At 34.2% G+C, this 14,247-nt stretch overlaps 1 protein-coding gene across 7 annotated transcripts in view; it reads right to left on the bottom strand.

The window, feature by feature from the left end:
* Positions 1–537: 537 nt before the first annotated feature.
* The window catches only part of POLK (DNA polymerase kappa), a 61,185-nt gene continuing 47,475 nt past the window's right edge, over positions 538–14,247 (bottom strand). For 6 of the 7 annotated variants that reach the window (XM_037530011.2, XM_037530013.2, XM_037530010.2 and 3 more), the window contains 6 exons: positions 13,989–14,021; positions 11,924–12,020; positions 9,334–9,505; positions 7,267–8,226; positions 6,634–6,676; positions 4,944–6,455 (listed from right to left, as the gene is read on the bottom strand). In XM_037530011.2, coding sequence (XP_037385908.1) covers positions 6,371–6,455; positions 6,634–6,676; positions 7,267–8,226; positions 9,334–9,505; positions 11,924–12,020; positions 13,989–14,021 — 1,390 coding nt within the window. In that variant the 3' untranslated portion in view covers positions 4,944–6,370. Of the gene's footprint in view, positions 1,208–4,943; positions 6,456–6,633; positions 6,677–7,266; positions 8,227–9,333; positions 9,506–11,923; positions 12,021–13,988; positions 14,022–14,247 lie in introns of those variants that run through there. The other variant, XM_037530014.2, reaches the window with a different exon arrangement.

Below are 14,247 nucleotides of genomic sequence, written 5' to 3'. Positions count from 1 at the left end.
AATAATGACAAATAAAAGCCTTTGTAAAATGAGAACATAAAAAGTAATTCCTATTGTCTTTCATTTTCAACTTTTTAAAATAAATGTCTATATCCATTGCCTGTACTTTCTCACCAGAGTTCCTTCTATAATATGACATATTATTCATGAGAATACTGAAATTTATTTTTTAGTCTTGCAGGTTAGTACTTCTATGTGGTAATTGTTTACCTAGAGATCACAGTTCCTATACTAACTTTAAAATTAAAGCATTTCTGATGAGTAAATTGACTTTATAAATACTTTTTTAAAGCTGCTATTCCCATTATTACATAAGATTGAAGTATATGTACAAGTCCTATACTACAGGACCATGTAAAGACTGGTATTAAAAAAGAGATCTTTGAACTCCATTGAAGAGATGATTACATAGATGCAAACAATTATTAATCCTATTTATAAGAGGTCACTTGTGATATTATATGCTAATAATGATATATTCCAAATGGACAGGCCATTCTCCTAATCCAAAATTCCCTAAACATTTTACAAACATGAAATTCTCTGCGAAATATTTTATGAATGAGGCACGAAAGAGTTACTTCTGTGACCTTTATCTTTTTATACTTTATTTGAACACACTTGATGTTTATTTTGTAAATGTGGGGTAAAGGGTTAACTCAGCAGTCTCAGGTTACTCAAGCCCTGCACATTCCAAAGAAAGGCCAGCTTCAGGAGGACCAGCCCTTGACTGGCTCTGGGAAATAACCTTTGACCACTTGGAAGATCCTGCATGATAAGTGTTAGTTAATATGCTAAGTTCTTGTGCCACATGGCATTAGTTTGACAGAGATAGTTTATGTTATCAGCATGACTTATGTGAATGTCTGTTTTGTGAGCCTGAGACCCTGAGTCATGATCTCATTTAGATTTCTGTAGAGCTGGGGGATTGAGTAGCTAAGGTCAGTCACATGGCAGTGCATGCCTATATGACTAACCCTAGTAAAAACCCTGGACTGCAAGGACTGGGTGAGTCCCTGCTTGCAACACTCTGCATGTGCTATACTCGTCTCTTCTGGCTTTGCCCACTTGCCTTTTCCCTTTGCTGATTTTCAAATGTATCCTTTCATGCTAACAAAGAGGACTGTAACCACGAGTCTGTCAACTTTTCTGACTTCTGCAGGTCCTTTTATTAATTTATCTGGCCATAGGTTGGTCTTGAGGATTCCTGAAACAACAGAAATCAAATATTATTTTTTCTATGTAGATAATAATATTAACACATTTATTCGTCAATCCCTTCTTGTACTGCATTGTCTAAAATGTCCATGTTGATACCACCCTATTAACACATTACATTAATTACTATAACTTTGTAATAACTCTTCATACACAATGGGGCCTGCCTTTCTGCTTTCTTCTTGGGCCTTTCCAGCCATCTAAAATTTTGGATTTAAACTGCAAATTTAATGGTCCCAAGAAAAATTATAAAGTGTTTTGAATTTATAGAATAATTTGGAAAGGATAATTCTTTAAGATAGTCATTCTTCCTGTTCATGAATAGAATTTCTCTTTTCATTTATTTAAATGTACCTTTGTTGGGCCTCCCCGGTGGCGCAGCAGTTGAGCGCTGGGTTGCGAAGCTGCCCGCAGCCTCTGCGGCGCCGGTTCGATCCCCGGCTGCTCCCCGGCCACCGGAGGAGGGTCCCATATGGCGCGCAGACCTCTCCTGCCACCCGCTGCTCCCCTCAGCAGTGTACTTCGGTCCTTCTGCCTGCTCTGCTCCTCGCTCTGGCTCTGGTGAATTCTCTCACCCTCCCGCACTTCTGACTGTACCCAGTGCATGTATGAACAAAACAAACAAATAAATAAATAAACATGCCTCTATAAAAAAAATAAATAAATAAAAAATAAATGTACCTTTGTCTTATAGAAATATTTTATAGTCCCCAAGTTCTTGCACATTGATAAGATTCCTCCCTACCTTCCTTTAGGTAGTTTGTAGATTGTTGTCATGAAAGATGTTATATTTTCTAATTGGTTATAATTGATGTATAAGAATACTGATTTTGTATAATCTTCTAACCATAACCTTGAATTCTTAGATTTTTAAACATGTAGACAAACATACCATCTGACAATACTTTTATATTTCTTTGTTTCCAGTTTTGATTCATCTTACTTAGTTATTGAATTGGTTAGGATCTCCAGCAAAATAATATGGTATATTCTTTTTTAAGATTTATTTATTCATGCAAGAACTAGGGTACAAGCCAGAGGTACGGGGGGTGAGAGGATTCACCAGAGACAGAGTGGGGAGCAGAACAGGCAGACTGGCTGAAATACACTGCTGAGGGGAGCAGAGGGCCAGCCAGGAGAGATCTGCTACACTATGTGGGCCACCTCCCTGGTCGGGGATCGAACTCATGCTACAATCGCTGCAGATTGCTTCATAGTGCTGATGCTTGACTGTTTGTGCCACCAGGGTGGCCCCAATATGGGATAATCTTATGCTATTCCTATGGAACTTCTAAAATTTCACCATTATATGTGATAATTCATAAAAATTTTTTGACAGGAATTTTTTTATGGGTGAGGTAGAATTTATTAACAGAACTTTGTTTAATTTAAAGTAGCAATATGCTACCTTTAATATGTGTTACATTTAGTATGGGGAAGCTATATGACACTGTTCTGGCCAATGAGATTAAGTGGAAATTGATAACTAGGGCTTCCAGGAAAGCTACTTAAAAGTAGGAAAGACTTGTTATCCTTTCTGTTGGATCTTCCTACCTATAGGAACTCACATGTAAGGCTGGATGTGGAAAAGGGTAACTTAAGTTGATCATGTGAAGGCGAGAAAATGAGAATTTTTTAATATATCCTTTACCCCCACCCCAGCCAATAGTAACCAATGAAATTCATGTCTCATGAGAAAACTAAAACTGATTTTTCTTTTTAAAGACTGATTGGTAGAAAGAAATGTCCTTTTTTTCTGTGGAAGCTAGTACCCTGAAGAGATCGAGGAATATGTCTGGGTGAGAAGAGCAGTTTCTGCTATTTTTTTCTTCATTTTCCTTTCTAATGTGATACAGGTCAAACATGAATAAAAGTGTGTAAAATATACATGCAGTTTAAAGAATATCAGAAAAGCAAACATTCATGCAACCACCACTCCCAGACAAGAAATCGAACACTTGTCAGTGTCCCAGCAGCTCCATGTGCCATTCCCCAATCATATTCTTCCACCTGCACACTGAGAAAATCACTACATCAGCTTTTGGGACACTAATATACTTGTTCATCTTTATAATTTGATCTAATACGGACCTATCCTTAAAATGATAGTTTAAACTTTTGATTAAAATGGAGTCCTGTGGATGGCATCCTTCTATGACATGTTTCTTTTGCTCCACATTCTACCATTGCTGAAGATTTGGTTTAGTTCCAAGTTCCAATTTTTGGTTATTATAGCACTATGAGCATTGGTACACATGCTTCCAATGGAACATGTTCGGTATTTTTCCCATGGTATATCTGTAAGGGTTCAGGCAGGAAGATATTCTATATATTGAGATGCATTTTAAAAAGGAACCATTTACAAAAAGGTATGAGGTGTGGGGAAACCACAAAGGACAGTGCAGCACCCCAGGGCTAATAAGAGCAAGACTGCTGCCACCCCTAGATTGAAGGGATGAGAGGATGAAAGGGCTGTTAGAACCAAAGTGAGCAGAGAATGCAGTTTGAAGATGGGAATACCTTTAAGAAATTGTGACTTTTGGTCAAGGGACGTACACAACTTGTGATGATCCTACAAAAAGGAATGTGAAGGAATAATTACCCAAACTCATCTTTCCTCCCTCAAGTCTCCCGCAGTGCCCCCCTCATTGCTGTGGCACCTCACTGGACGTAAAGCAAGCTGCTACAGACCAAAGAGTGGATTGGGAACGTTAACAGAAGATAACCAGCAAAGGGGTATGTTTAGGACTACAGGTGTTGGGTTGTTGAGTGAGCACATCTCCAAACTTTCTAAAGAAGAACAGTTTTCCAAAGTGGTTGTTTTCAAGTGACAGTTCACTTTGCAATATCAGCAAAACTTTGTATCATTGGATGCTTTCATTTTGATTCTGGTAGGGATGTAAAGATACCTCTTCGTGTTCTTCCTTTTCATTTCCCTTTTATTAAAATGGCTGAGAATGTATTCATGTTTCTTGGCCATTTGGATTTTTTTTATGTGAAGTGCCATTTATAGTCCCTTGTCCAAATTTTTATTGGCTGTCTTCTCTTATTGATTCACAAGAATCATTTATATATTCTGAATACTAGCTTTTTTTTAAGATTTTTTTTTATTAATTTATACAAGAACTGGGGTACAGTTAGAGGCACCGGAGGGTGTGAGAATTCAGCAGAGCGAGGAGCAGAACAGGCAGACAGACTGAAGACACTACTGAGAGGAGCAGCGGGAGAGGCAGGAGAGGTCTGCCGCACCATGTGGGTTTCGCCCTGGCTGGCTGGGAACTGAACCTGTGCTGCAGAGGCTGTGGACAGCTTCACAGCGCTGTGCTCAACCTGCTGTGCCACCGGGCAGGCCCCTCGATACTAGCTTTTTGCCAGATTTTTGTGTTGTAAATGTTTTACCAACGGTTCCTTATATTTTCACACTCTAAGTTTACAGGTGCTTATTCTTTACAGCTTTATTATATTTTTTAAAAATGACCCAAAGCAAATTTATAATAAATAGAACAAGAATTAGCTGTATTAGATAAAACAGAAGAGGATATTGAGAGAATTCTGGGCAAAGAAAATAAGAGTGAAAACTCCAGTTATAGGAAGAATATCAGAGTGAGGAAACCATATCTATAGACTAAAAGATTGATAAAGAAAATTTTATTTTAAATTATTATATATTACTAAATAATAACATTCAATTAAATGAATTACTTAAATGAAAATAATTTAGCATTTAATGTTGGAAGCACAATAAAAATAAACTTGAGGCAAGATGGAAAATAAATACAGTGCTAATTACCTTTCAGTACATTAAATCAGTATTTTGTTGGACTTCAATTTTATACAAAATTTATATATGTAAATCACACAACAAAGAACCACAGTTCTACGACTTTGTATTTGCCATAACATATAATATTAGGTATGAGATCAGCATGCTGAGAAACGTTAAACCTAATTTTAAACAACCAAGTAATTTAAAGTCAAGTTACCACTTTAGCTATAAGGCCATGAGAAGTTCTAAGTCTTTATGAATTTAGATGAGCTATAAAATAGGAAAAATAGGAAAAATGAAAATGTGTAAGACAACAAAAGATTCAGTTTCCTAAAATAGTAACAGAAAATAGGCTTCCTTCTTCAAGTTTTCATGAAATAATTGTTCTTTCGACAAATACATTGATAGCACAAAAGTATTTTGAGTCACTAAATAAAGCTAACTACTGCTAAGCTGTCTTCCTTCACAAATCTTAATAAATATGTGACAGATATATAACTAAGATATATGAATTGTTTTAATACACATTAATCTTTTGAATTGCACATTTTTCTCTAGGTTATAATAAAAATAAAGTGAGTGTACAATTTATCTTTTTTATATATTTTTATCAAGTATAAATGTAACTGCCAAGAAACAAAATATTGCCTTTTAAAAGCCCTAGATAAGGAAATAATTTGACTAAATATTTTTTAGGTGAATCCCAGAATAAATATATTTTAAGGTGAATCAAGTACTTATTCATAAGATGAAAGAAATTTAAATAAAAAAATCAAATGAATAATTATGGTTTAAGCAAAAATTCTTTTAACACAGAAAATACTACTGGGATATGATTTTCCTAAAGGTAACAAAACCACTCATGCTGGTTCTGCTAAGGTAATATTCTTCATAGAAGTATGATAAATTTTAATTATGAATTCTTCTGAGGTAGCTAAAATATGAATATACAAAGTCACGGAAGGTGCTAAGGGCAAATACAGCAGTTCAGTGCCAACAAAATGGTTAAGTGCAAAAAAATTCTTATGCTAAAAAAGGTTTGTATGAAACTCTGAGAACCTTTATAAATAAGTTTTTATAGTCATTATACAACATAATAAAGAAATAACTTTCCTATCTCATTCCTAACTTCTTATGTTAAAATGATCTCTAACAGCACTGGTTTTTAATTGCTGTATAATGGAAGTGAAATTCTCATGATTATCAAACAGGCATTAGAAATAAATTACTACATATTCCAAATTCATATAAGGGGAACATCATCAGGGGACGGATTATTGCATTTGTCTTCCCCTAAATGATCTACAACCTTAAAATGAGGAAAAACAGATTCACTGATTATAAAATAAAGTTTCAGTTAAAATGAATCACAAAATGGCTTGATATTCATTTAAAAAATGTATCAATGGTATTTTTGGGATTATTTGGTTTTATTTTCTTAGATGTTGAGTTCTTTGTCATCAATCCTGACCTGGAATAAAAAATGAACACACAATTAAAATGGAGAAGGACATTACAAAAATAATTTTGCAAATAATTGGTCTCTAAAATTTCACTCAATATAAAAGCAAATGTTAAGAAATCCTAAAAATAAGACTTCAAATTTTGAGCTGTATAGTCACCTTTAATAAAGTTCAAATTAGCTATACCTTTTTGTCTTTGTTATAGTCCTCTGGATTCTGCCTGAGTTACCTTTAGAGGGAAGAAATGTCAAGAAATTCTATGATGAGTAATATGAAATAATTAAAGGCTGTATAAAAACTTAACAAGTTAAGGCAGACTGATATAAGATATTAAAAATTTCTTAGCACTACATAGCTCATACTTACACATACCAAAAACTAACTTTATTCCATAATTTCTTTTTTCAGCATAATTTCTTTATTATTTCTAAATTTATTTCAGAAATTTGGCTACAGTCAGAACACCAAAAAACAAACAAGCAAAAAACAAAAAACAGGTCAATGGCTATGTGATTGTCATTAATATACCACTGTGCTTTGGCAAATATTCTTTGGAACATTTCTATTTTGATTAGATTATTCAGTTCCATAAACCTTTATGTTCATTTTTTGTCAAATCAATCTCAAACCAAAGTTTTCCCCAAATTTAAAATATAATGGCTTCGGTTAATTCTAAGCTATGGTAAGGTCATTAACATTTTTCTAAATGGCAGCAGCATACACAAACTCTCCCTTTAATAGTATTTCAGATTTAACAACAACTCAGTTTTAATAAAACATTCCTAGAAAATCAAGTTCTTTAAAATGATTGCAACTCACCAGTACTTTTGGTGCTTCCTTCGGCTTGGTTAACTGGATTATCTTTATCCTTTTTCAGTTCCTGGATAATGCCTTTATTCAAGCAAACATCCACATGCACATTAAACAGGTCAAGATCTGAAGTCTTTTGTTCTATGTTACAAACAGGACAAATTAGAGTTTGGTTTGTCATCATTTCATGTAAATAAGTTTCCAGGGGTTCTTGCCGACTTAATGACCCCACATCTTCATTTTCCACTGAAACTGTACAAGAAGAATTCTGACAACAGTGGTCAGTATTAAGCCATTTGGTTGGTAGACGAGAACATTTCTCTACACTGTGTTTATTACTTAAAGTATCTACACTTTCTGCTTCAGATGGGTTACCTAAAGTCTCTACCAAGTCTATACCATCTACTGAAGTGATTTCTATATTCTTCTGATGGGTTTCATAATTTTTCTTCTCATGAAACGAATTAGGATGATGTACATTTTCCTTCCTGTTAACTTCTGTGGAGCAAGCATGTAAACATGAGACTATTGTAGCCTTTTCACTGATTGAAGGTTCATTAAGACATGCATCCACATGTTTATTAAAGGCTTCCAGACTGATGCTTCCTTGTTCCTTAAAGCAAATAGGACAGGTAAATATCTGACAGTAATCTAAATTTTCTGATGTTTCTAAGTTCTCATTCATCTTCTTTAAAACTTGGAATGATTGTGATGTCTGTAAACTTTGCTTATCAACAGTGTCATGTTTAAATAGGTCTTGGTGGCTCCATTTCCTTTCTGATCGTTTTTTATCAAAGAAACTCTTCTTAGGAGACATTTCTAGAGGTTTCAGAAACTGATCTTTGTCAGTTTTCTCTAGTATACACCCAGTTGCTGACAGCGTTTGGTTTCCAGCCTGTAAGAAGCCAATAATGCTCCTTTGTTGGTGTTTCTTGTCTTCTTCACTGGGAAACCCAGATAGCCGCACACCTAAATTAAACCAACCACAATTAATCAATTTCAAATTCAAACCAATTTATTCACAAAGCATGAAATCATATTGTTGTGAAACACATTTTAAAAAGACTTTGGAGAAAAATAATAACACTGTAAAACTTTCCAAATTAAAGAACACTTTTTCAAAGTTGGTATTTTGAGTAGAAATTTACTCTCCTTCATAAATTGTGTATCACTAAATAGTAATTACTGCTTCTCGGCCTTTTGGCTAAGATCATGTGTAAATATTAAGTATGTACTGAAGTTGGCATGATTATATAGGCCTTTCAATTATTATCTAATACACGATATCATATGCCAAGTAACTAATTGGGGTTAACCACACAAATGCTTTAGCCCTTTTCTCCCACAATAGACTTTATTTTTTAGAGGTTCACAGCAAAATTAAACAGAAAATAGAGAGTTCCCATATATCCCTACCCCCACATATTTACAGTGGTCTCCACTATGAACATCCTGTACCAGCATGTTGCATTTGTTACAACTGGTGAATCTACATTTACACATATCACTCAAAGTTCAAAGTTTATGTTAGCGATCACTCTTAATATACACTCTATGGGTTATGACAAATACATAATTACATGTACCCATGATTATTACATCATAGAGAATAATTTCACTGCTAGAAAAATTCTGTGTGCTCTGCCTATTTGTCCTTCCTTCTTCCCCAACCCTAAGTAATCACTGATCTTTTTAGTGTCTCCATAGTTTTTTTTCCAGAATGTCATACAGTTGGAATCATACATTATACAGTTTTTTAAGATCTGCTTCTTTTACTTAATATGTATTTAAGATTCCTCTGTGTCTTGATAGCTCATTTCTTTTACTCACTGAATAATATTCCATTGTCTGGATGTAACATTCACCCATTATTGAAGGACAACTAGATTGCTTCCAAGTTTATGCAATTATCAACAAAAGTGTTAATCATTTAGCTCTCTTAATTAACATACTTTATTCAATCAATCTCAGTGTGTGATCTTTCCATATATGAAGTACAGCTAAAGACCCAATGTTAGTTATAGAGTTGGCGTTTAGAATTGCAGATTTAAGGAAAAAGAAAAGAAAAAGTGATACCCATTAGTCTTAATCTCAAGGGATGTGGAGAATCAGCATCAATTTCTGTTCTTAGCAATTCTTTAGCAATTGCAAATATTTCTTCTGCAGTAGAAACAACAGATGAAACTGTAGATGCCCGAGTTTTTACTTCAAAATCCACATTCTTCAGCTTAATAGTAACAGTTCTACCCTACAACAAATAGAAATTATGTATAGCTTTCTAACTTCTAGAAAAGTTATTTTACAGCTTAGAAAATTCAGACAGGCCTTTATGTATATAAATAAGGAAGAATGCTCAATTATTTATAAGACATGGTAATGAAAATTGTCATAAAGAATAATTTAAATCCCTAAGTAATCTAAAAATCTCTCTTGGCCAATAATCACTATTCCCCTTCCCACTGAATTTTTATATAAGACCTTTATAAAATGGACAATTAACTGATCATTTTTCTTTTCACTGAAAAATCTTTCTAAAAGGGTATCATTAAAAAGATCTTGTGAGTAGGTCACATTTATTGTGTGCCTATTATGTGCCACATATTATGGTAAACAATTTACATGTAAACTCCTTACAGTCATTATTTAGTGGTTACAGCGTTTCAGTTTGGGATAATGAAAAAGTTCTGGAGATCAACAGTGGTGACAGTTGTCCAATAAATACATACTCAAGGCCACTGAAATGTATACTTAGGGGTTAAAATTTTATGTTAAGCAACTCTCTGGAGATGACAAAAATGGTTTACATTCACTTTCAAAGAATAGAGTATGGAATGGGAAAAGTAGTAACTTCACAAATGAGAAGCATAGTCAACACTACTTTAACCAAATGAAAAAGATAATGTTACCCATAATGTCATGTGGCTATCATATACCCTCACAGAATGTGATGAAAGGAATACTTTACCTCTTGGTATTCTTTCTAAATACCCATAACCCTAGTCTAATCATGAGAAAACGGTCAGACAGGCCCAGATTGGGTGATATTCTCTAGAATATCTGGCTGGTACTCCTCAGACTGCCATGGTCATGAAAAACAAGGAAATATTGAGATAATGTCGCAAACTGGAGGAGACATGAAGGAGACGTGACAACTAAATGTGATATGGCTCTCTGGATTGAATTCTGGAAAAAAAGAGGGCACTACTAGAAAAACTAATAAAACTCAACAGTCTGGAGTATGGTTAACTGCAATATGCTAGAGGTAGTTTCTTAGTTTTGACAAACTATGCTAATGTAAAATATTAATAATGAGGGAAACTCATGATAATGAGGTAAGATATTATTATTATTATAATAATAATGACTATACTGTCTTTGCAACTTTTCTGTAAGTTTAAAATGTTTCTAAAATTAAAGGCTGGGTCTCCCTGGTGGTGCAATGGTTGAGCGCTGGGTTGCGAAACTGCCCGCAGCCTCTGCAGCGCCGGTTCGATCCCCAGCCAACGGGCGAGGGTCCCACATGGCGCGACAGACCTCTCCTGCCACCCGCTGCTCCCCTCAGCAGTGTACTTCGTCAGTCTGCCTGTTCTGCTCTCCGCTCTGGCTCTGGTGAATTCTCTCACCCTCCCGCGCTTCTGACTGTACCCCAGTGCTTGTATAAATAAATAAATCTTTAAAAAAAATAAAATTAAATAAAATTAAAGGCTTATGTCAAAAAATATTTAAAACAACTCTTTACATTCAGGTATGAATAAGAGGGAGTATCAGAAAAATGCTCATCAGATATTCCATTTTTATAATATGCTTTTAATGCTTTTTTTTAACTTTTTTTTTTTTTAAAGATTTATTTATTTATTTATATAAGCACTGGGTACAGTCAGAAGCGCAGGAGGGTGAGAGAATTCACCAGAGCGGGGAACAGAACAGGCAGACTGACGAAGTACACTGCTGAGGGGAGCAGCGGGCAGCAGGAGAGGTCTGCGCGCCATGCAGGACCCTCCTCTGGTGGCCGGGGAGCAGCGGGGAACGAACCAGCACTGCAGAGGCTGCGGGCAGCTTCGCAACCCAGTGCTCAACCACTGCGCCACCGGGGAGGCCCCATTTAATGCTTTTATATTACACACTTTATAATAAGTCCACTTTCGGTTTGAGAGTGTTGGAAAACAATAAATATAAATTGTTGTGAGTAAAATTATAAAACAGAAAGTTCAAAGTCTTCCAGGTTTTGTTCTTAAAGTATTCAGCAACCTGGATTAAAGCCTTCAAACAAAATGCCCATTTTAGAAGTTCATTGTCTACCTGAGAGAAACATTAAAGGACGATTGGAAAGGCATTTATAATATGTAAATACACTTCTAGGGAAAACCTTTATTCTCTAAAGCCAATGTAACCATAACTTGGAACTTATTCAAATGTACTCCTGTGTTAATACAAAGTTCTCTGGAAATATCCTGGAACCACTCCACCCTTATAAGTTTCTTCTTGATAGATTGACCTCATCATAAGTCTCAGAAATGGGTCAGGACTGAATTTTTTCTGTTGGACATGGAAGTATTCTTTTCTGACACTTCCCATTTTTCATTCAAATGTAAAATCTAATTCTTGCTTTAAAGTAGCATTTTATTATTAATAAATTTTAAACTAAAAACACATCGAAATATAGTACCTTAAGTCCTTCTTTCTGCAGATCTTGAGCAAGTTCACTGCAAAGTTCTTTGCATAAACTATACTGTTCTTCTGCTTTACTTATCTCACTGAATGTCCTAGAAAGACGAGAATGATTATATTGCATAAACTATAAATGAAAATAATTTAGGAATGACAGAGTACACTTAAATGGCCTAGCACTGTGTTATATTTTCTACAACTACAAAATGAACACCTCAGATCTACCTAAATAATAGAAACTCATTTGGATAGCTAATCTGTTAAACAAAGGTCCATTTGCTCTTTCTATAATATTTTTTAAAAAGATGACTATGTCATCAATAATGATAACGCCCTAAACTTAAAACACAGTAGGGTATATGTGCATATAGACTCCACTACAGAGGATTATCTCGAGAAAGTACAGATGAGAACATCATTCTAGTTATTAGACATGTTTTTTTTTGGAAGACATACAACTTTACAAGTAGATTTAAGGGATTGATTCATGCATCTTGTTAGATGCCTGAAAAACAACTGAATATTGTCTCAATATACTTTTCCCAATAAAAAAATGCTAAAAATGAGGGGTTGGTTAGATTAAATGTAGAAAATTTGAATTCAGTTGTGCAGGAGTGCTAAAAGAAGTTGAGCAGCTATATTGACATAAGAAGATACTAAAGAGAGCTCAGGATAATAAGTAAAAAATCCTAAGCAAATGACTAGTCAGTGAAAGTTCCCCTATAACTCTAGTCCCAGCTATCCAGTTCTCTTCCCTTGTCAGGGTCCTTAAAAGGAGGCAGGAGGGACAGACTCAGACAAAGAGAAGATAGTGTGTTTGAAGATGTAGGATGGATGGGGTCATAAGCCAACGAATGAAAGCAGCCTCTAGAAGTTTTCAGTAAGGAAAACTTCCCTTGATGCCTCCAAAAGGACTTCAATCTTAATTTTAGGACTTTTGACCTTTGGAACTGTAAGCAAATCAATCTATGTTGTTTTAAGCCACTATATTTGTGGTAATTTGTTACATCACCAATAAAAACTAATACACCCCCACTGAGATTTATAGCCTTACCTGCTAGAACTTTGGCCAACCTGATTACTGAAAAATGCTATCTAGAGAATTTTCAATCTCTTTTTCTCTAACTACAAAGGAAATTTGGATTATTTTTACATGTTCTAAGAGACATTTGTATTTCCTTTTTTGTTAAAAAATTAATTAGATTGTATTCTTTTTTCTATTGGCTTGCTTGCTATTTCTTATGACATATTAATATTAACCAATATTAATATTCTTACACAGTAAGTAGTATTCTCAATACCAAGTGAAAAAATGAACAAAAATTCATTAAATAAGACAATGTATCTCATATTTGTATACTTTTCCTCCTATTTTCCTTTCATATCTGTTATAAAATCATAGACTAAGCAATAATTTTAATCAAAGTCACTTATTTGAGTGTATTGTCTTATGAAAGTCATTCAGCTTTTCTTACCACAAACAATACTGAAAAAATGAACACAATCTTGTTCTAGGTCAGTGGTTCTTAAATGTGTCAGAGGAACTTCGGGACTTTGAAGAGAAAACTGAAGGATTTTCAAACAATGATATATACCTCAAAACAATAAGGTTCCAACAAGATTGTAAACCCCTGAACTAAATCATTTCTAAGCTCTCTTTCATCAATACCTAATGATTTAATGCCTATGATCACTTATCAATATGAGAAGAGTTTGTTGAAGAATTTCCATTATCACTTTTTAAATTTCCTAAGTAACTACTCAGTATAATTTGTCTTACAAATAAGACTAGAAACTAAGATATGAAACCTCAAAATGCTTGGTTTTCACTGAATAGGAGCAAAGTCAACATTAAAAAAAATAACTGCAGTTAGTATTTTTCCTATTGAGAACACAGCAAGTGAAAATAGTAAAGCATTATAATGGGATATTTACTTTAGAGGAGTCAACTGCTGAAAATTATTATTTGATTTGTAAATAGATTTAATTCCAGTGATAGCTTACTAAAATTAAAAATTAGTTAAAAATAATATGAATTATGAATAATAAATTTTTTAAATTACCTCTCGACACTCATGCTTTTCCTCTCTCCATCCCTTGAAATGAAAAAAATATGTTTTTATTTGCTTTTTCAAAGACTGAGTTCCTTTTAGTTAACTAAGAAGATTTAACATATCAATTATCCTATAGAGATCTGAACAATATTTTGGTTAAAGTTTACAATTTATGAAAAACAGTGTTTTTATTTTAATCTAAAAATAAAACTATCACTATAGAATGTAGATATAGAAGATGCTACATGTGTAATGGATCAAGGAGAAC

This window comes from Talpa occidentalis, unplaced genomic scaffold, assembly GCF_014898055.3.
Source record: "Talpa occidentalis isolate TD23 unplaced genomic scaffold, MPIMG_talOcc4v2.1 talOcc4.6, whole genome shotgun sequence".
Lineage (NCBI taxonomy): Eukaryota > Metazoa > Chordata > Mammalia > Eulipotyphla > Talpidae > Talpa > Talpa occidentalis.
The sequence above is the reverse complement of the archived record's forward strand: the minus strand, read 5'-3'. Positions and strand labels throughout refer to the sequence as shown.